This window comes from Zymoseptoria tritici, chromosome 6 (assembly GCF_000219625.1).
Source record: "Zymoseptoria tritici IPO323 chromosome 6, whole genome shotgun sequence".
Lineage (NCBI taxonomy): Eukaryota > Fungi > Ascomycota > Dothideomycetes > Mycosphaerellales > Mycosphaerellaceae > Zymoseptoria > Zymoseptoria tritici.
In genome coordinates, this window is record NC_018213.1 from 940412 (window position 1) to 960996 (window position 20585).

The window sequence follows — 20585 nt, forward strand, 5'->3', positions numbered from 1 at the left end:
GGGAGTGGCCGTGCGAGTGATTGTGTTGAGTGTGGTTGTTGTGGTGTATCTCCTGCGAGTAGAGCGATCCGTTGGCGATCGCAGCAGATTTGTTGTAGTCGGACGCGATGTTTTGGTAGTCGGCTTCGTCGTAAGGCGAGTGAGCCGGGGTGCCTTCGTGACTGGCTTCGGCATGGGTGTAGAGGCTTCCATTCGAGCCGGCATGGCGGACGTGACCGGAGAAGGAGGTGTTGCCGTTGGCGCGCGGGTGAGATCGTTTGGGTGATGCTTGCGTCGTGTTGGAGGAGTAGGAGTGACCGCGAGAGTGGTATGGTGATCCATCGTGAGGAAGGGCATAGCTCGAGGCCATCTTCTATTTCTACCAATCCGGGTCCGATGTACGTCCCGATTGTGCAAGGGCAAACGGCGTGCTGACTGGACGACTTGAGACCACCCGCTCACCTGATCATGTCGGAGATGGTCGCGTTGTGCATCGGAAGGTGTGTCGTTGCCTTGAGAGTCCTCTGCAATGAAGCAATGCTTCAAATGGGCAATCAATATTGAACGGGACGAGGAGAACAATGAACGGCCATCTCACTCCAATTGCTTAAGCTTCTTCCCCTATTGAATTGTTTGGCTCATAAGGTATCTGCGACAAAGCGAGACCCTACCCGCATTCGGAAACAAGGTGCGGACCGTTCCTTACATCTCTCGGCTCCTTCGTACCGGGACAGCCACCTTTTCTCAGCCACAGTGAACGTCTGGCATTGAATCTCAAAGACCTCACTTCGATCTCTATCAAGCAAACTCAGGGAAAGGCCGTATATGTTGCTGTTCAATCTCATATCATGACTTGGGAGGCAACATGGAACGTCCTCTTGGTCTTGGCTCTGGCAGCAATCGCCATTGGACTCCTCCTCCTCCTGACCCTCCCCTCGACATACTCCCATCAACAACCACGATTCATCAATGAGAACTTCTTCACGCCCGAAGACAAGAAAGATGCCCAAAAGTCGGGATACAGCTACTACCTCAAACACCGCGACTCCAACGGACACTACCGAGTCGACACGAGCATCCAAATCGTCGTCCTAGGTGACATCGGCCGAAGTCCACGCATGCAGTACCATGCCCTCTCTTTAGCATCCCACGGCGCAAGCGTCGACATGATCGGCTACGCCGGCGCAGAAGTCCACCCAGACATCCTCCGCAGTCGCTTCATCACCCTCGTCCCCATCACACCCCTCCCCTCCCTCCTCCAAGGCGGCAACAAATTCACCTTCCTCCTCCTCGCCCCCTTGAAAGTCCTCTGGCAAATCCTCTCCCTCTACTACACCCTCGCCTACCGCACCTCCCCTGCCAAATGGATGCTCATCCAAAACCCCCCTTCAATCCCCACCCTCGCCATCGCCCAAACCCTCTCCTTCCTCCGCTCCACCCGCCTCGTAATCGACTGGCACAATTTCGGCTACTCCATCCTCGCCCTCCGTCTCGGCCCCTCCCACCCTCTCGTCCGCCTCTCCGAACTCTACGAAGGCTTCTTCTCCCGACACGGCGTCCACGCGCACTTTGCCGTCACAAACGCCATGTGTCGCGTGCTGAAGTCAAAGTGGGATATTGCCGCCCTCCCGCTCCACGACCGACCAGCCGACATTTTCCAACCCCTCTCCGGCGCGCTGCGGACCCGCTTACTCGAACGTCTACCCGGAACCGCTGCCCACGCGGCGGATATCCTCGCTGGCCGGACCCGGTTGGTCGTTAGTTCCACCTCCTGGACTCCAGACGAGGACTTCTCCGTCCTCCTCGCCGCATTAGTCCAATACTCCACCCTCGTGGACTCCGATCCCACCCTCCCCAACATCGTCGCCATCATCACCGGCCGCGGTCCCCAACGTGCCCAGTACCTCTCCCGAATCCAACACCTCACCGCCACCTCCCAACTCGCCCACTGCATCGTAACAACCGCCTGGCTTTCCCCCTCCGACTACGCTCTCCTCCTCGGTTCCGCGGACTTGGGCGTCAGTCTGCACACCTCCTCCTCGGGGGTGGACTTACCGATGAAAGTCGTCGACATGTTCGGCACGGGGTTGCCGGTCGCGGGGTGGAGTAAATTCGAAGCTTGGCCGGAATTAGTGCAGGAAGGGGTGAATGGTTTGGGATTCGAGAGCGCGGAGGGGTTGAGGGATGTTTTGGTGGAGGTATTTGGCGGGGAAGGGGAGAGACTGTTTGAATTGAGGAGGGGCGCGATGAAGGAGGTTGAGAGGAGGTGGGGGGATGAGTGGATGCCTGTTGCTGGGAGGTTATTTCAATTGAGGTCGTGAGAGGGAGAGTGTCTGTGTGTGTGTGTGAGAGAGAGAGAGAGAGAGGAGGGGAGATGGAGCGTACGGATCGGGATCGGAATGAACCCCCGTCGCAGGGAAGACTACCTCCAACGCCAGACTCCGTTCCCGCCATCTTCGCCTGGCCTCAACGCGGTCTTAAACGAGCAAAGAACAGTGTAGGACACGGCTCAATACCATGCGCACATCAAGTTCTTGTCATCGCACTTTTTCGACTGCGGCATGTGTTCCGATTTCTTCCACATCGTCCGTCGACCACCTCGGCCTGCAGGACTGACCGAAGAATCAGCAGAAGCGCAAAAGAATTCCGGTTTCCTGGCGTTTCACCCTCGTAGAGTAGTAACAGCACACATTCAAACCTCTCAATCAGACCTGCCTGATACACATCCCGCCGCCGCGGGGAAAGCACACTGCTGGATGGACATCACTCATTTCAAGTGCCCATTGGCGGAAATGGGGCATCACGCCACGCAAACCGCGCGGGTATGTTTGGCCCCCAAGGCCTGTCTTGACTCTTCAGGTGGATCCGTTCCATGCATGATGTATAAAACGCGTACGCGGAGGGAACGAATGAAGATGGCTGATCGGACATGCAGGGTGCCGATGCTCTGCTTTCGTCGAGCTTGCGTTTCCACTGGGACTTGTATTGGTCCTACGTCTATGAACTGGCTGTAAGCACACGGAAATGGCTGCACAACATGGTGAACGTGTCATTTGACATGGTACAGCAACATGCAAATGTCCACGAGAACCCATAATTCCGAGCTCAAATGAGCTTCAGGGCCATCCGCGGACCTTTGCCAGAAAGGACATCCGAAGAAGATGCTCATATTCAGCTCTTCCTGTCTTTGCACAAGTTGACGGGCGATGCTGACGTGGAGCAGCATCATGATCCCTCGCTTCCGCTCGTCCAAAGTTTCCCGACCTTGTGCAGGGCTGCGACGTCTTAGGCCATCTCTCCCCCCAGCTCAGAGCGGTACACATCTATCGAGACATCTTACAGCATCTCCGCGCTCCGCAGCTCGCTCCTGTCTTGTCACGCCGGCAGTTGTGCCCTGCCGGTATTCCATGTTTGTGATTTCGATCACGCCGAGTCCCGATGTGAACAATAACAACATGGGCAACGCATCAATGAGAAAGTCAATAAGCGAGATCACATCATCAGATCATCAATGCTCGACCGAGCCATCCCGAACAGTGTTCACAGAACACGGACCAGTACGAAGCTCACGGACTGGCCGCATATTATATATAAAGCAATTGCCTCTCCGTAGTTAGATTTTTATAGACTATTACTACTATAGTAACTAATAGTTCGTCTAAAAACGGTAATAGTAATTAGTAATAGTAATAGTTAGTCTTCTAGAATCTTAATAGTAATAGTAATAGTTATAGTAATAGTAAGTATTACGTAAGCTAACTAACAACTACTAATAGTTCTTTTACTATTACTTTCACTAAGGTTTGAACAACACTGGACTGGCGGTGGTTTGAAGCGATGGTGAGGTGACATAGCTTTCGTCAAGTGTTGCTGCCTGATTTGTGCCTGATCCTCAAGCTCTCCACCCGGATAGAAGACAAGTTTTACCGTTCCACGTTCACTACTGCAGGAACCCATCTTCCGCGCTCATTCCTGCGTGAAAGCCGCCATGGACATGGACCTGGACACGCTCTGTTAATCTCATGCTGACAGGACGTGGTGGTGTGAACACAGAACCCCCGCCCTCCGCCCTTGTCGTGTAGCGAATGAGGCGATGGGCCTTGGGAGAGTGAGCAAAGTTTGTTCTCTTGTACAGGGGAGAATATACAACGCTCGTCGGCAGTCGATACGAAGATTGCGATCGTCGCTCGCATTGAACGCCATGGAGCAGGCAAAGACAAAGCGGAGGGAGCAATAAGTGGTTCCGTATGTGTGACAAACATCTTTCGCATATCTCAATGTCCAAGATACTAGAGTTTTATGCGCAGATAGGAATAGGATACAAACTCGCTCGCTTTTTTCAAATCCCCTCTCCTTTTGCAGTTTCTCTTGGAATGCAATCTTGGTCGGTTCTATACGCTGCACTCCGCTCACGAGCACGAGTTCTCATCGGTGTTGGTCTATGCGCTGGTAGTAGCCTCCGCCTTGTCCTCCAACTTGACGTTTTCCAGATTCTTGGTGACTTGCGCCTCGCTCTTCTCCGCGCCGCCGTTGACTTGAGGTTTCTCGCCCTTATCGATGGCGGTGGCTTCCTTCTCGAGACGATCGATTTCATCCTGGGCTTTTTGAACGTTCTGCAAGAGGTGTCAGTAATGCACTCGATGTCGCATCTTGCGGATTCATTGCTCACCTCCTTGGTCTTGCGATCCTGGTCTTTCTTCCAGAAATCGAGCTTCTCCCTCAGCTTCTCCACCACAGCCGGCACCTCAGCCTGGCTCATCGGCGGATCAACATTAATTTTTGCGAGACTGTCAATCGTGCCCAAGTCCAAGTTGAATCTCCGCTCCGGCGCTGCAGCAGGAGCAGCACCATTCGCCTGCTGCTGCCCACGGGCACGCTTGTTCTTCTTGCCACCACCACCCATAAAGTATACCTCCTCCTCCTCGCCCTTCTTCTTCAACGCTGTACCCTTGATATCTCCACCCTCCACAGTCCGGCTGGCAGTCGCGGCAAACTTCCCTGGACCAGCAGCTTCCTGCTTCGACACAGATGACGGGTCGAGATGTGCGAGAATAGCCTGCGTGGTGCGAATCTCATCCTGGTATGCGGGCGCACTGGCGTCTTCGAGCTTGCTCTGCGCGGCCTCCTGTCTCCGTCCACGGTGGTACGCATCATTCTCCGCTCGGCGCTTCTCCTCGCGAATACGCTTGCCCTCACGCTCGTACTCGACCGCCGCGCGGCGTTGCTGGTAGTACGCGTCCTTGATCTCCTTCACAGCGGTGTACTTCTTCTGCTGGTCTTCGTGGGCTTTGGTACGTTCGTCGCGGAGGGAGTTCAAGCTCTTGAAAGCATCGTCTTGTTCAGCGCGGATGGCGTCGAGTTCGGTGGTGATTGCATTGTAGCGTTCGGACAGGGCACGAGATTCCGGGTCGTCGAGTTGTTTGCGGAGTTCGGCGATTTGAGCCTTGACGTCGTCGATGCCCTTCTGTGCCTCGTCGAAGCCGGCGAAACCCTTCTTTTGACGGTTGAGCTGGGAGATGTCCGCGAGTGCCTTCTTTTCATCAACGATCTTCATGGTCCCGCTGTCCACTTGCTTTTGCAGTCGGTCAATCTCGCTTTGCACGTCTGCGGCGGACTTGAATTGGACCTTGTTGCGGGCGTTCTTCGATTCGTTGATGCGGGATTTGAGGTTCTCGTCCAGGCGCTTGATCTTGTCCATAACGGTGCCACGGGAGGATTTGCCGGCTTGCTGCTGAGTGCGGATCTGGCTGAGCTCGCCGCGCAGCTCCTGCTGGCGCTTGCCGGAGGGAGAGTCCTTGTTGTTCGGTCGGGCATTGTCGAGCTTGGCCTTGATCGCCTTCTGTGGGGTTTGTTAGCTCTGGTGAGGACTCGAGTCTGCGGAAGCGTGCAGCTGGTCGATGCGGTCTCGTGCATATTCTGCGGCGAGCCGCATTGCGGATATTCACATACCATGCGCTCCTCGGCAGCCTTCAACTCTTTCTCCGCCTTTGCAAGGTTGGCCTTGTATGCCTCCTCATCGGGTCGTTCGGGCTTGACTGGTGGTGCTGTTTTCTCGGTGGAGGTCGCATTGGAAGTCGCAATGTCGGCCATGACTCGTCGTGTTGACAGCTTCGGAGCTGTCAGCGTGTCAGGTGAGGAGTATTAGGAGGGAACCTGTCGTATACAGATTCACCAATGCGCACGAGAAGTGTAGAAGAGCAGTAATGTAGAAGAGTAATGGAAATGTAAGAAGCGAGGAACGACAATTATGTGGGTCCAAGGATCTCGGCCCGAGCATGTGCTTGGGAATGTTCACCGACTTCACCTCAGGCCTCTCACGTTCACGCCCACATGTTCGCACGCGACTCAAGATGCACGTATTGAGCTACACGTGCCATGCCTGTATCCGATCATTGACATTGTGAATCGTCTATCCGGTTCGCTTCCGAGACCACGATGTTCATGACTTTGGTTCATCATTCATGGGATCTCGGCGACGTACCATCTCGATGCCATCCGCCGACACCATCACAAGACACCCATTGAGCGCGAGATCCCGCAGGAAACCGTGGTATGCACCGAACTCTGCAGTCTGCTCGAGTGGGCGACAGATGCTCAAGCCCTGAAGCCGAAGCCGAGCGAGTGATACTCCTCCACCTACCACCCACATGGACAATCCGGCGCTCGCCAACACATTCGGCACGCTTGGAACGGTCTGCTGGTCCATCCAATTGATCCCGCAGATTGTACTGAACTACCGTCGCCACAATGCTACTGGCCTCCAACCTACGATGATGATGCTTTGGGCATCGGCCGGAGTTCCGCTGGGTGTCTACAACATTGTGAAGAACTTCAACATCGCTCTTCAAGTTCAGCCGCAGATCTTGACAGTATTGAGCCTCATCACATGGATTCAATGCTTCTACTACGAGCGAAGCTGGACAGTCTCCCGTTGTACAGCCGTTGTCCTCCCGATCGCCTGCCTGATGGGAGGGGTCGAGGTGGCATTGGTGTACGCTCTCAGGATCGGCGTCCAGCGAGATACGAACTGGCCAGTGACTTTGATGGCAGTGCTGGCTACATTGTTGCTCGCCTTGGGAGTGCTCAGACACTACTGGGACATCTATGTCCATCGGACCGTTCGCGGAATCTCCTTCCTGTTCGTCGGCATCGATGCACTTGGAGATCTGCTCTCCATCATCTCCGTGATCTTTCAGCAAGAGCTGGATGTTCTGGGCCTGGTCATATACGGAACCGAGTTGCTGCTATGGATTGGCATCTTCGCCTGCGGTGGCTACTATCTGCTGCTTCCATGGACCATCAAGACGCTGAAAGGCAGTCAGGCTACCGGCCACGATGCTTCATCCGCAAGAGATGTACCGGAGCGCTCGGCCATCGCACTTCATGACCTACCTTCTTCAACTTCGGTCTTCCGGACGCCTTCAGTCGACATTGCGCTGCGTTCTCGCTCGATGATCCCCCGCGATGTGTCATAAAGCCGAAGCAGCCCGGGTTGCTCGGGGACAGGGTCGTCTCATCAGCACAACGTTCGTGCCGCGGTTTGGAGCTGCAACATGCCATGGCCGACGTCGGGTCCCGAAAAAGTGCCCGCTGGTGACTGGAAACCGAGTCGTGTGGGCGAAGATGTGGTCATGCGATCCTGTCGGGCGTGACGGTTTGTGTCGTCTTCATTCAATGTCGCGCGGGAGGGCCCGCTGAAAACAGCATAAGCATCAAGCTTCAACCTCAGTTCAGCTTCTTGCCACAACAACAGCACCAAACCTACAATTCACTCGCGCAACCATGCAGCTTACTCGCTTCACTCTTCGACCTCCACGTCCAACACAATATACCGCACAAAGCTTGTAAGTCACCTTTCAACGGTACAGCTCGGCTCTTGCTCCATCTTCATCTTCCGCACTTCAGCGTCGACTTTGACTTCTTCTCGACCACAACATCAACAACACCACCACGGCAAGTCTGCACATCAACCGCTCACCACCGTTGCCCAAGCGCCTCGCATGTCGATCTTGACGTCGACTTGGACTTCAGCTTGAACTTCCTCCAAACAACGACACCGCGCAGGCTTCGCACTTCACTCTCGCAGCTCCATAGCCTGCGCAATTCACTCTCGCAGCTCTACAGCCCGCGCACTTCACGCTCGCAGCTCTTCCGCCACCCCACTACATAAGTCAAGCTCAACCCCAGCCTCGACCTCGACTTCCACTGTCTCCGAACAACAACATTGCGAGCAACAGCGACATCCAACTACAACGACAAGGTACCACACAATCTTACATCAAGCAACACTCACACAGCATCATCATGTCTGACAACTCTCCCCGCGACAGCATCTCCTGTAAGTCCTTCCATAGTCACCGCGCGGCGACACATCCACTGACCATACTTCCCAGCCTTCCAGGTCGACAAGTCGGACACTATGGCCACCCACGATACCAGCATCTCCGATACCGCCTCCATCGCCTCCTCCAACCCATCTCCGGGCGCCCCGAATCCCACCCCCGCCAACACCGTGGCTGGCGACCTCCCAAGCATGGAGTACATCTCGCAGAAGGTCGCCGGCTTCTTCATCGGCGACGCTCCCATTGGCCGCGGCCACGGCTCTAGTAGGTCGAGTCTTTTCATTCACTTCACATGCTCGGCGCTGACTAAATATAGCTATGACCCTTACCGCTGGCTCCATCTCTTCCGAGTCCGAGGCGTCCGTCAAGTACCCGGAGGCGAGCAACTGGGCTCGGGAGGCCGTAGAGGATCTGGAGAACGCTCTGACACGTATGGCAATGCTGGCGAAGGACGAGCACGCGGTGGATCCGAGCAAGAGCGTGAAGGAGCTCTACTCCGCCCGTCTCGCCCAGGTCATCAAGGACGGAGAGATCGAGTTCGATCTCAACTATATGAAATAGGTCAGTCTTTTGGAGAGCGTTTTGGCGGAGAGAGAGATTCTCTCATGCAAATAGCATGAAAAAATGTGAGTTTGGTGCACCTGAGGTAAACTTTCCCTTCTCATTCCTCTGATTTCCTGCCCTCCTCCAATTCATCTCCTTCTCTCCTTCGGTTTCGCTGCCAATCACCTCAAGCATGTTCCTTTATCCGTGGTTGTTATCTGAGAGAGCGTTTCTGTGTTCTCCTCTAATTTGTCTCCATTCTCTCCTTCGGTTTCGGTGCCAATCACCTCAAGCATGTCCCTTCATCTGCAGTTGTCATCCAAGAGAGCGTTGTTGTGCTCTCCTCCGATTTTCTTCCTTTCCTCCTTCGATTTCGGGGCCAATCACCTCAAGCATGCTCCTTCATCTGCGGTTGTCACCCGAGAGAGCGTTTCTGTGTTCTCCTCCGATTTTTCTCCTTCTCTCCTCCAGTTGCTGTGCTCATCAGCTCGATGCTGTTCCTCCATCTCTGATTGTTATCCAGGAGAACATGTCTCGATTTGCCTCCAATTTGCCTCCTTCTCTCTTCCATTCTCAGTGCCAATCAACCCAACACTGTTGCTTCATCTCTCACGTCCACCGGAGAGACCTTCCTCGATCTCTCCTTCTGTCGTTCCCTTTCGGTAGCACTCAGCTCGATACTATTCCTTCATGTCTCATCCCGTTTGCGAGAGCGTTTCAAGTCCTCCTTAATCACCTCTCCTTCTGCCGGTCTTTTACGTTGGTAATCGGCTCGACAATATTCCTTCTTTTCTTATCCTCATTTTGGAGAGCAGTTTCAAGTCCTCCTTGATTACCTCTCCTTCTGTCGTTCGCTTTCGTTGCTAATCAGATCGATAATATTCCTTCACATCTTATTCCCGTTTTGGAGAGCATTTCCGAGTCCTCCTGACTATCTCTCCTTCAGTCGGTCTTTTCCATTGGTAACCAGCTCGATACTATTCCTTCATCTCTTATTCCCATTTTGGAGAGTAATCTGAGCATCTCTCCTCCTCTCGATTGGTTTCCATGTCCAACAGCTCAAGGTCGCCTCTTCAGCCGTGATTCTCATTCGGGATTACTGATGCCTTCCGCTCTTACTGCTTTCCGTGGCATTCGCTACTTCTACAATGGCTGCCAGACGCCCACGACACAAGGTGCATGCTCATCACCCACCACCCCACGATCACACCACAACAGTGAACTCCATATCGAACTAGCAGATCAGTCGGCACTACAACGATCACGACCGAGAAATCTGTCAAATTCGCTCGACACACAATCCACATCGTAGAGCTTGCAATAGCCATTTTCGAGGATGCCGACCGGAACAAAGCGTCTAAGACTGCGATGCGACGAGACGCCGGCTTGGGCAAGGCGGCGCGGACGTCCAAGAATCAGAGGGCTAAAAAGGCGGCTGCTAAGGAAGGACGAGAATTTTTACTAGAGAAGCCCGACAGGGAGGGAAACGGGAGAGTGCTGCAAAGTGGTTGGTAAGGTGTGAGGTCTATGATCTTAAGATGAAATTCCTTTACATTAGTGACCATACTGTATCTGTTCCGACTCTTCCATGCTCGTGACCTCAGATCTATCAGCACGAGTCCTCATCGTGATCTTGCTACCCACCAAGGTCAGCGTGTTGAAGACATTGGCTGATATGCCCAACCTCCAAAAGATCACTTTCATGGAGGTCAACTTCCGCAAGGCAATTTGCGCGATCCTCCCTTATGATGTGGAGTACATCTTCTCCCGCTGCTACAGCATCTACGGATACCTCTCACATGAGGTGAATGCGAGAGACCCACAGCACAATATCGAACTTGTCGAGGTAGCCAATGCGATCAAGCCCGTGGTGGAGACATGCTAGAAACGCTCCGTCTATATTGACGGAGCTATCGTAGGCCACGTTGATACGATGTGGCCTTGAGCTACACTCGTATCATCACCAAGCGAGGACGAGCTTCCATTCGACGAGCATTGGGCAGGCTACGACATCGTCAGCATTGACGTCAAGGGTCAAAGCCGGCGCAAGGCAAGAGTCGGTCACTGTCGCGGCACGTCTGCTGCTGCGGAGATTGCAAAGTTTACAATTATGCGGCTGGAAAAAGACGTCGAACAGGTCATCGAAGAAGACCCCTTTTCGCTTTGCCCCGAGAGTGAGAAAGCTTTACTTGAAGCACGGTCTCGGCGACAGTCTGGAGGACCACGAAACTTATATCGATGTCAAGCGTTCAAAAAGAGACCCCGTCAGAGTAGGCAATTTTTGCTTAGAGGCAACACATAGGTGGATGTGAGCTTCGTCAACCGTTTGCTTCTGGCCCAAGCGAAGAACAAATGCCGGCGCACGCCTCCGGCATCAGACTCATAGCATAGTTCGAGCACTTCATCTAGTTGAACCACCAAACTTCCGCTGGTTCCAAAATCATCCCGTGCATCGACGACGACCCTGCACTTCATCCTGTTGCTCAGCGGAGCAAGGGCACCAACACTGACATCGAAGAACAATACTTGACCAACCATCGGGACAGTTTCGATAGGCACAATCGCTCTTCGTCCCAAAGCACAGCCAAACACAATCTCCAATCGCAGCTAGAGGGTAAGATATATATTCCACAAAATTTCCCCTCCATCCAATCAAGAAAACCCGCCCATTTGGCCGCTTCGTAAGAACTCGGGCTTGTAGTAATATAACGATTTGGAAAGGGTTTATTGGACTCGTGTTGTGATGGTAAGAGTTTCTTTTGCTGATTCGTCTGCCACTGCCATTGAGAAGAGATCCTTTTGACTGTGTGTGGTTCGTGCTGCCATCGTTCCACATTTCTTGTTTTGTTTTGGTGCGGTGATGGGACCGAGTTCGAGCCCTCGCCAAGGGGGCCGTTTGTCGACGCTCGGCTTGGAGTTTCTCTGCTACTGTGTTCGGGATGCGTGTCAGGGTACTCAGTACCGCACTGGGTTTGATAAGAGGATTGCTGTTTCCTTGCTCTCCGTGCTGATATTCCTCCTTGGACCACGACGTACAACGAGGCTGCTTCACGCTATGCTTCCAGAATGAAACAATGGCGAAGAGAGTGATGGGCAGTCCCTCGGCGAAGGAAAACCCACAAGGTCGGATGGCTTGTGACAGCATGGACACCGAAATGTCACAATCTTGACGACTGAGCTTTTGGTCCCCCCTTTCGACGGCATGAGAACGACGTTGCAAATGGCAATGGAATGTGCAGATGCAGGCATAACCTCCTCATCATTTGGCAATCCGGACAATCGTGAAAGAACAATGCAGAAAATGGCGAAGGTCGTTCATACTCACAAGCTTTTCCGCCACGCTCAACATGCACTTCCCGAGCCAACTAACCACCTCTTCCAAGTCCCATACGACGCCGTCTTCCCATACCTCACACAGCAATCGTCCCATTCGGCTTCAAATCCGCCCATGTCGGTGCCGGCACGCTCAAGATCCGACACAACTTCTTCCTTCTCTTCCGGAAATCCGCATACAAACCCTTCCAAATCTCCCTCTCATCACAAGTTCCCTCCTTCGCTCCTCCACAGTCCGGCTGCATCTCCGCTAAGCCATCGTGCGGCCACATGATCCAAGGCTTCGGCAACGGCCAGTCGGAGAAGTGCACCACGCTCGCTTCCGAGTAGACCCGCTTCGCATCCCACGTATATCTCGAATGCCCTTCTTGCGGACCATTGATGGTGCCGAGGTAAGCGGAGTGATTCTTGCGGCGGAACTCGGACGTTAGCAAAGCGTAGTTCCTGTGCGGCAAGACCATAGCCGAAGCGCCGAAGCGGTGATTAATGAGATCCATGTCGTATTTCGCGGCGGGAGCAAAGTCCGGGGCGAGTCTCCACGCTTCGAGAATGTCTTGGAAATTCCGCAGTTCGAGCGGATTGGGTTCGATGAGCATGAGGAGGGAGGTGAGTTGCCAGTCTTTGGCGGGTGCGTCGCTCCAGTAGGCGCGGGGCATGGCGATCGGGGCGGAGGGGAGTTGGAAGAGATGATCGAGATGTTTTAGCAGGGTGATGTCCGAGTCGAGGTGGATGACGCGGAGGTAGTCGTAGAGGCCGAAGGCGTAGAGTTTGGTTATGGAGGTGTCCCAGGTGGAAGGGGCGTTGAGGGTTCCGGCGTCGGCGGGGCCCGTGGGCGACATGAGGGTGATTGGTTTGAGTTTTACGCCGTAGTTGTGTTGGGCGCGGAGGAGGAGTTGAGAGACCCGGTCGCCGGGAGATTCGTCTTCGAGGTCCCATTCTTGAGGGTAGAAGAGCACGCGGTCCGCTTTGCTTCCTAAGCGGTGGAGAGATTCAAACACCATGAATGCTGGCACTGAGGTTAGCGAATGCAGTGAGATTATCATCAAGGCCGAACATACCATTACAGAGATTATGATTGTCAGTCACATATCTAGCACCCCAATATGTCAGCACAACCTCGAGGCAATCTTCCTGCGAGAAAAACTCACTGAACATATGCAAAACTACTCCAATCGACCTTCTTCGGCCTCGGCTCCCCAGTAGTGCAATATAGCAGAAAACATGCGATGAAAAGCACAGTCCCCAGTATCGTCCGATATCGTCGAATGATATTCGCTGTATATGATCGGATCGAGCCCACAAGTCCTGCAAGTCCAGGCTCTCGTTTTTGAGGGAAGGAATGTGCTTGGATCGGATTACCCCAGTCGTCGTAGTCCGAATTGCCCATCCTCCGACGGGCAGAGGCCATTGGTGATGGACTTGATGAGATGTCCTCAAGAGGTGAGGTTGTCTTTGAGATGGGAGATGCAAGTGGCGGAATTTAGTCGGCGATCGGATGAGCTTGCATTTGATGGTGAATTGACGCGTGGCACGCAACATTTAGTGGGATGAATTAGAGGCCGGAAGGACATGCAAATCTGCCCAGTACAATGTACGAAACATTCTCGTTGCTATTTCAAAGCTTCTGCTCTGAGTGTAATCATGGGTATCATAGCCTACTCCAACAGAACCTCCATGCTCCTGGTGACCTGCTCAAAGGAGAATACCCTCAAAAAACCACTCCCTCGATTCCCCTCTCCCTCGCCTTCAGCCTAACACACTCCTCTACCCTCGCAACCGCATCCCTCCACCTCCCAACCACATCCTCCTCATCCCATTCCTCCACTCCCTCCTCAACAACAAACCCCACCCACTTCGCGACCTTGACCGCCTTCTCCAAATCCCCCTCACTGCCCACAACCTCCCCAAGATACTTTCCCAAAGCCTCCACATCCTCTCCATAAGGTCCCTCATCTCGGAACTCCTCAAACCAAGCCTTGATTGCTGTCCTCAATTCTTCAACCTCCGTCAACTTCCTCGACGTGAAACTCGGCTTCGGCGCATGAGGAGGTAGAAGAAAGTGTCGATCACCTGTCGCGAGAACTTCACCGGGGATGTGGCTGGTCAGCTTTTTCGTTTTGCCGGTCTTTGGGCGGGCATGGAGGGACAGGTCGATGCCGCCTGTGCGTTGGAGTTTGGCGGATCGTTGTTGGGCGAGGACTTCGAGTCGAAGGTCTTCGGGGAGGGCGGCGAGGACTTCGGGGTCGATGTCTTCGAGTTCGTTGTCGGTGGTCGTGGCGGAAGTTGTGGTGGGAACGGACGGGCGTGAGACGAAGTTGGACTGTGTGAGGGTACTGCTTTCGCCGGCGGCGGAGCGCAGGCGATTCGAGAGGAGGGATCCACCGCGAGGACGACCGCGGCCTCGTTTGACGGGCTGGCGTGGGGCGGGCAGTGTGCGAGTCTTACGAGGCGACTGGGGAAGGACAGCCTGCTCAGGTCGCTTGGCAGGAGCAGGCTGGTTGTAGAATCCGAGGATCTCATCGCGAACATCATCCGGTAAAGCGGAGAGGATATCAGGATCAATCTGCGTCAAAGTCGGGAGACCAACGGCGGGAGACTGGGCGCGGGAGGGTACGTTGGCAGTCGGCAGTAAATCGAGCTTCTTTGCTTCGGGCTTCGGGACATGCTTCGCGAGCTTAGCGCGGATGTCTTCCGGGAGTTCGGCGAGCACAGCGGGATCGACCTGTGTTGGAAGTATGAATTGCGTTCCCAGAGTGTTGAGTGGTTTCCGTGATGGCGTGCCTGGCTCGATCGGCGTGAATGCGGCACTGGGTCGGTTGGCCGCTGGTATGCGCGCCTTCTGCGGTGTCTTGATGTCATCCACAATCGCATCCTCCACCGCCTTTGAAGGCTCATCTTCGACTACTGGCTTTGCGACTGGACCAGCTTTGAACTGCAGTCTCCTTTGACTCCCTTGATCAACACCGTCCACACCAGACTTGATCGGCTCCAGCTTCTGCATTTGCACGCCGATTCCTCTCAGTTCGCCCGGCGATATCTTGAAGGACCGCAGCATAGCTATCGCCTCCTTCGTAATCACAGAGGGATCGTTCGTCGCTACTCCCAACTGCGAGCTTTTGTTGTAGACATCACACTTTCCGTGACCGAGATGCTTCGGCGGATCCAGTGGGGCATTGGCCGCTCTCCTCATGACTTTCATGGTCAACTGCTTGCCTTTGACTCGTTCTTTGACTAGTCGCTTGTTGAGCTCTCCGCAGAGCCCTTGCATGAATTCATCGACTTGATCATTATTCTCGAAGCGAACACCCCAGTTGACTTCTGCAGAGACGGACTTTCTCACAACCTGATCTCCGACTTCGGTCTTGTCGATACCACGAGCGTACTCCCAGATCTTCTCGCCTGTCTTGGGACCGAGCGTGTTGATGAGTCGCTCTCGGGACACGTCGCGGATGTCTTTGACCAGCTTAATGCCGATCTCCTCAAGCTTGCCGCCAATGCTCCAAGCCACGCCGGGTAGTTTTTGTACCTCGAGCTGTCCAATGAAATCGAGAACGTCTTCCGGCTTGAGCTGGTACTGACCCGCAGGCTTCGCTTTACGAAGGGCAACTTTTGCTTGCAAGATGTTCGCTCCAATGCCGACCGACACTGCACATCCAGTCTTCTCCAACACTTCATCCCTTAGTCTCTGACCAAGCTCGTCTGCCTTGCTCTGCTCGCGATGTACCGCACCCTCACTCCGCTTCACTCCGTCTTGACCACTTTCGGCTATGCAAATCGTGCTGATATCGATGAGCGCTTCGTCGATACTGACACTCTGCACAAGGCCGCCTGTCGCCATAATAGCGTCATAGAACTTCCGACTGGCGTCCTCGTAGGCAGGAAAGTCGTATGGTAAGATCTTCAGCTCTGGGCAAAGCTCTAACGCCCGCTTCATCCACATGCCGTTGCTGATGCCGAACTTGCGGGCGGGATAGTTGCAACTTGCAATTTCGGAGCCCGAGCCATTTCCGTGCGCAACGACAGTTGGTTTGTCATTGTACTCAGGGTGCTTCTTGAGCGACACAGCCGCGAAGAAGCTGTCAAAGTCGACGTGCATGACGTAGCGTCGTTGCCCTGGTAGTCGTTTCTGCCTGGACTTTTGAGAGGCCGATGTCTCCGCAGCAATGGCTTGAAGTTGTGATTTGAGGTCTGCCTTCCAGGTCGAAAGGTGATGAAGGCGAGATTGGTCGTAGTATTGCTGCAGAAATCCAGGGTTGACCACAGTCGATTTGCGAATGTTCGGATCCGAGAGGATCAAGCTGTTATGTTGCTCTGCAGTCATTGCGGCAAGTTTCGACGGCGACACAGAGTCCCAGACGTTGGAGTTTTTGACCACAGCCATCGAGTAGTCCGGTTCTAGACCTTCCCATTCGCGCTTCCTCTTGCCGTTGGAGAGGAGTCCGAGGGCCGCATCTTTTGGTTTTTCGGGTGTAGCTGTCGCGGCTTCCACCGTCTGCGCCGGTTCGTCGCGTGTTGCAGGCGAATGATGCGGAGGCGGACTCGTGGGTGGCGGAGTTTGCAGGTCAGTGGATGGCTCGGCAGGGAGAGGCTCAGCTTGCTGCTTTGAATGTAGTCGTGAAGCCTCGTCCAGTGCCTCTTCAATCGAACTGGTCACTTCAGGCAAGGGAAAGTCATCGTCGTCTTCGATCTCCTCAGAAGGAGTCACAGTCTGCGTGGCGAAAGCAGGCTTGCTCGGCCCGGCAGTCGAAGATGCAGCATTGAACTGGCTAGTATACCAGCTCGCATCGGTCTGCTCTCGATAGCCTTGAGTCCGACGGTTCGCTTGAGTCACGACCTGACCATTCTCGAAGCCGAGCACTTTCTGCGCAACACCTTCATCCAGCATGCGGTACTCGTTCCAAGGAAGCAGCTTTCCAGCTTTCACGCTGTCAACCACCCACGCAGGCTTGACTATGCGGTACCGTCTGAACTCTTCCTTCTTCTTTGGCGTAAGGTTCGAGGCTATGATATGCGTGACCATGGTCTTGCCGTCCAAGTATTGCAGGAAGCCACCGCCATGCTGGACGATCATGGTATGCAGATCGTTGAGTGAGGGTTGTGTATACCCATTCACATGACAAGTCACTCCCTTGAAGATCTGCGGCTTGTCGGACGTCTGAGCTCTCACTTCGGCATCGAGATTCTGTAGCTTGATCTTCTTCCGGCGGAAGTAGTCAGAGAATCCTCCAAACTTGCTGCCTTCATACTCCTCGCCGCCTTCATCTTGGAAGGTATGGCCTTCGATCCGTTTGCGAACCAGCTTGGATTTTTCTTCCAACCTGGAGCCCATCGTGGCGATTGGCAGTCATGATCGACCGCTTCATGTCCGAGCTATGAGTATCCAAGGAGTACGTACTGGCAAGTCGGTGGGTGTCATTGTCTTTGTAGTGGTGGTCCATCGTCATCAGGGAAGCTCTCCTGGGCCGACCCATGCCGCTCGGCCCGCGTGAAGCGAGCGAGCTCCGATCGAGGGTCCCGGGCAAAAATTTGGTTGCTGGGCTGAGAGAAGATCAAACCTCTTTGCTCGGATCTCTTCACCACGAAATCTCTTCACCTTTCCTCCCATACCACAAAACTGCCCATATCCTCAGGCAGGTCCATACACATCACACCAACGAAGGTCCCTTTCCCATCACATCAATCCCTCTCCCCCCCTACCACAACAATGTCGGCCATGATCCCAATGGCCCTCTACGGCCTCGAGGTCCCAGCTGGCGATGTCGCTATCCCAGCAAAGTCCGATATCCCCTCTGCCTTCCGTATCACCATGGCTGCCATCGACCCAAGCGCCATTCCCGAGATCGACGAGGAGGGCACCGTTCCTCGCGCCACTCTGAAGGTCATCCGCCAGGCACTCATCGACTTCGACTCCGAGGACGAGGATGAGGATGAGGAGGACTTTGACATCAGCGAGATGGAGCGCATGCTCGCCGAGGGAGGCGACTCTGAGAGTGACAGCGACGATGAGGAGGTTAATGGCGGCCCAAGCGATCCTGCTCGCTCCAAGAAGGCGCAAAAGGCCGCGGCGCAGGCTGAGATCATGAAGCTTCTTGCTGAGGCGGACGATGAGGAGATGGATGTCGATGAGCAGCCCAACGGCAAGAAGTCTCTCAAGGCGCTTGGCAAGATGCCCGCCAGCGACAGCGACGAGGATGACGAGGACATCAGCGACAGCGAGGATGGTGAGGAGTACGAGGAGTTTGTCATTTGCACGCTCGACCCAGCGAAGGTACGTCTGTCCTGAATTTCCATGTGGTTGACCACGCTAACAAGATCTCAAGAACTACCAACAGACTCTTGACATCACCGTCGGCGAGAATGAGCGAGTCTTCTTCAAGGTGTCCGGCACCCACTCCGTCTACCTGACCGGCAACTACGTCGAGCCCGCAGGCCACGACCACAAGGGCATGTACGACCCGGACAGCGACGAGGAAGATGACGGCATGTACGACCTCGAGCCCGACAGCGACGAGATCGACGACATGGATGAGGAGGACGAGCTCGACGACATCGAGGACCCTCGCATCACTGAAGTTGAGGAGGATGAAGCGCCACAACTCGTCAAGGCTGACAGCAAGAAAGATAAGAAGGGCAAGAACAAGCGCGCTGCAGAGGACGAGGCAGAGGTCGGTGCGTCTCTCGACGAGCTCGTCGCCAAAGCCGCCGGCACCAACGGCGAAGCGAAGCTCAGCAAGAAGCAGCTAAAGAAGCAAAAGAAGAACGACGGCACCGCCGTTGAGGCCGAAGCTCCCTCCTCGAACAAATCCGACAAGAAAGTCTCCTTTGCCAAGGAGCTCGAGCAGGGCCCAACGCCCACCAAGGACGCGAAGGCCGCCGCCTCCGAGAAGAAATCCACCCCATCCGTCCGCACAGTCCAAGGCGTCACCATCGACGACAAGAAAGTTGGAACCGGCCCGGCCGCGAAAGCCGGCGACCGCGTAGGAATGCGATACATTGGCAAGCTCGAGAAGGATGGAAAGATCTTCGACAGCAACAAGAAGGGCAAGCCGTTTACTTTCAAGCTCGGATCTGGAGAGGTCATCAAGGGGTGGGACATTGGTATTGCAGGTATGAGCGCAGGAGGTGAGCGTCGGGTTACGATCCCCGCGCATTTGGGGTACGGAAAGCAGGGCAGTGGACCGATCCCCGGCAACGCGACGCTGGTGTTTGACGTCAAGTTGTTGGAGATCAACAAGAAGAAGTAGAGTAGTCGTGTGATGATGAGGTGCTGAAAGTGGAAAGACGATCAGATCGAGGGATGCCGATGGACAGACATGAGACTGCTCGAGAGACGGAGATGAACGGACGGACTACGGACCAAAAAAGAAAAGCTTTGCGTGTTTTACTTACTGTACTCTAGGGACGTCACCCTACTTTTCAGACCCAAGTGCTGGAGGGAAGGACGGGAGACTTTTGCTTGCAAGTATGGGCGTTTGTCTGGGAGCGGGTACATATGTTTAGTAGAATGACTCTGTCTGTGTGTGGAAATATGATCTCTCTGTCATCGATTCTTCTCATTCTGTCTCCTCCGATACGTATAAACCATGTCGAGCTGCTGCGATTGGGACCTTGTGGCACGCCGGAGTTTACGGTGAAGGCATCGACCCAACAAGAATCTCCTGGACACCAGACGCTGGCACCGATGATGTGCTCGCTGGAGGTCGATGCGGACCGACAGAAGGGGTATGTCGTTGTGCTGGCCTACGTTAAGGGATCGTTTTCAACTGACGTTGTGTCCCGATCAATTAGGTGGCCTCTGTACTCGTTCCATGCAGACGAACAAATGGTTGAATGGTACCTTAGTTCTAGAGCAATAGGCTATTCTATCGATCAGCGGTTTTCCAAGCAAGATCCAATGCCGTCACCTTGTACGCATTCCCAAGGCTAAGGCTACCGTATGCTCGAGACATCCACCCTTGTCACCAGAATCCAAGCCTCGCCCTCAATTGTACAAGTTCTACTTCTACCCTGCTCGCGCGAATCTTAAATACGGGCCTCCCTGCACAAGCAATCTCTCAAAGGCCCCGTGGCACCCTTCAGACTTCGCTTCGCTGTCCGCACATGTTCCCTCCGCACACATCGCAAACGAAATCCCAACTAGAGACACTACCACCAACTACTCGATCGGACCCATCTCAAAGCCTCGAACCGCAAGCATCCTAAACATGCAACTCAACCGCCTCTTCATCACCGCCCTCGCCGGCCTCCTCTTCTACACCGCTCCAGTCTCCGCGGGCGGCTGCTTCAACGACGATTGCGACGCGACCAACATAGCGAAGCGGTGCTTTTGCCCCGCGTACGACGATAAATCCGTGTGGCGTCAATACCCGGGTCGATGTGCATCGTATG

At 54.4% G+C, this 20585-nt stretch overlaps 7 protein-coding genes across 7 annotated transcripts; 4 read left to right on the plus strand and 3 right to left on the minus strand.

Moving 5' to 3' along the window:
- Positions 1–799: 799 nt before the first annotated feature.
- Mg84326 (Myb, DNA-binding protein) lies at positions 800–2300 on the plus strand (the record flags this gene model as incomplete). Its single annotated transcript, XM_003851379.1, has 1 exon — positions 800–2300. The coding sequence occupies one exon, from the start codon at positions 828–830 to the stop codon at positions 2298–2300; it is 1473 nt and encodes a 490-aa protein (XP_003851427.1).
- Positions 2301–4232: 1932 nt separating this feature from the next.
- MYCGRDRAFT_100450 (uncharacterized protein) lies at positions 4233–6163 on the minus strand (the record flags this gene model as incomplete). Its single annotated transcript, XM_003851855.1, has 3 exons — positions 4233–4592; positions 4649–5818; positions 5929–6163. The coding sequence occupies 3 exons, from the start codon at positions 6067–6069 to the stop codon at positions 4419–4421; spliced, it is 1485 nt and encodes a 494-aa protein (XP_003851903.1).
- A 778-nt stretch (positions 6164–6941) lies between these two features.
- Positions 6942–7744, plus strand: MYCGRDRAFT_104789 (uncharacterized protein; the record flags this gene model as incomplete). The annotated part of the gene is made up of 1 exon (XM_003851380.1): positions 6942–7744. One exon carries the CDS (start codon positions 6945–6947, stop codon positions 7452–7454), a length of 510 nt encoding a protein of 169 aa, XP_003851428.1.
- A 539-nt stretch (positions 7745–8283) lies between these two features.
- Positions 8284–8882, plus strand: MYCGRDRAFT_93783 (uncharacterized protein; the record flags this gene model as incomplete). The annotated part of the gene is made up of 3 exons (XM_003851381.1): positions 8284–8317; positions 8373–8585; positions 8638–8882. 3 exons carry the CDS (start codon positions 8284–8286, stop codon positions 8880–8882), a joined length of 492 nt encoding a protein of 163 aa, XP_003851429.1.
- Positions 8883–12167: 3285 nt separating this feature from the next.
- On the minus strand, positions 12168–13635 carry MYCGRDRAFT_59818 (uncharacterized protein; the record flags this gene model as incomplete). Its single annotated transcript, XM_003851854.1, has 3 exons — positions 12168–13203; positions 13256–13287; positions 13346–13635. 3 exons carry the CDS (start codon positions 13603–13605, stop codon positions 12275–12277), a joined length of 1221 nt encoding a protein of 406 aa, XP_003851902.1.
- Positions 13636–13905: 270 nt separating this feature from the next.
- On the minus strand, positions 13906–17526 carry MYCGRDRAFT_100453 (uncharacterized protein; the record flags this gene model as incomplete). Its single annotated transcript, XM_003851853.1, has 3 exons — positions 13906–16617; positions 16687–16794; positions 16852–17526. The coding sequence occupies 3 exons, from the start codon at positions 17524–17526 to the stop codon at positions 13906–13908; spliced, it is 3495 nt and encodes a 1164-aa protein (XP_003851901.1).
- A 278-nt stretch (positions 17527–17804) lies between these two features.
- On the plus strand, positions 17805–19441 carry MYCGRDRAFT_72961 (uncharacterized protein; the record flags this gene model as incomplete). The annotated part of the gene is made up of 2 exons (XM_003851382.1): positions 17805–18465; positions 18518–19441. The coding sequence occupies 2 exons, from the start codon at positions 17902–17904 to the stop codon at positions 19439–19441; spliced, it is 1488 nt and encodes a 495-aa protein (XP_003851430.1).
- Positions 19442–20585: the final 1144 nt, after the last annotated feature.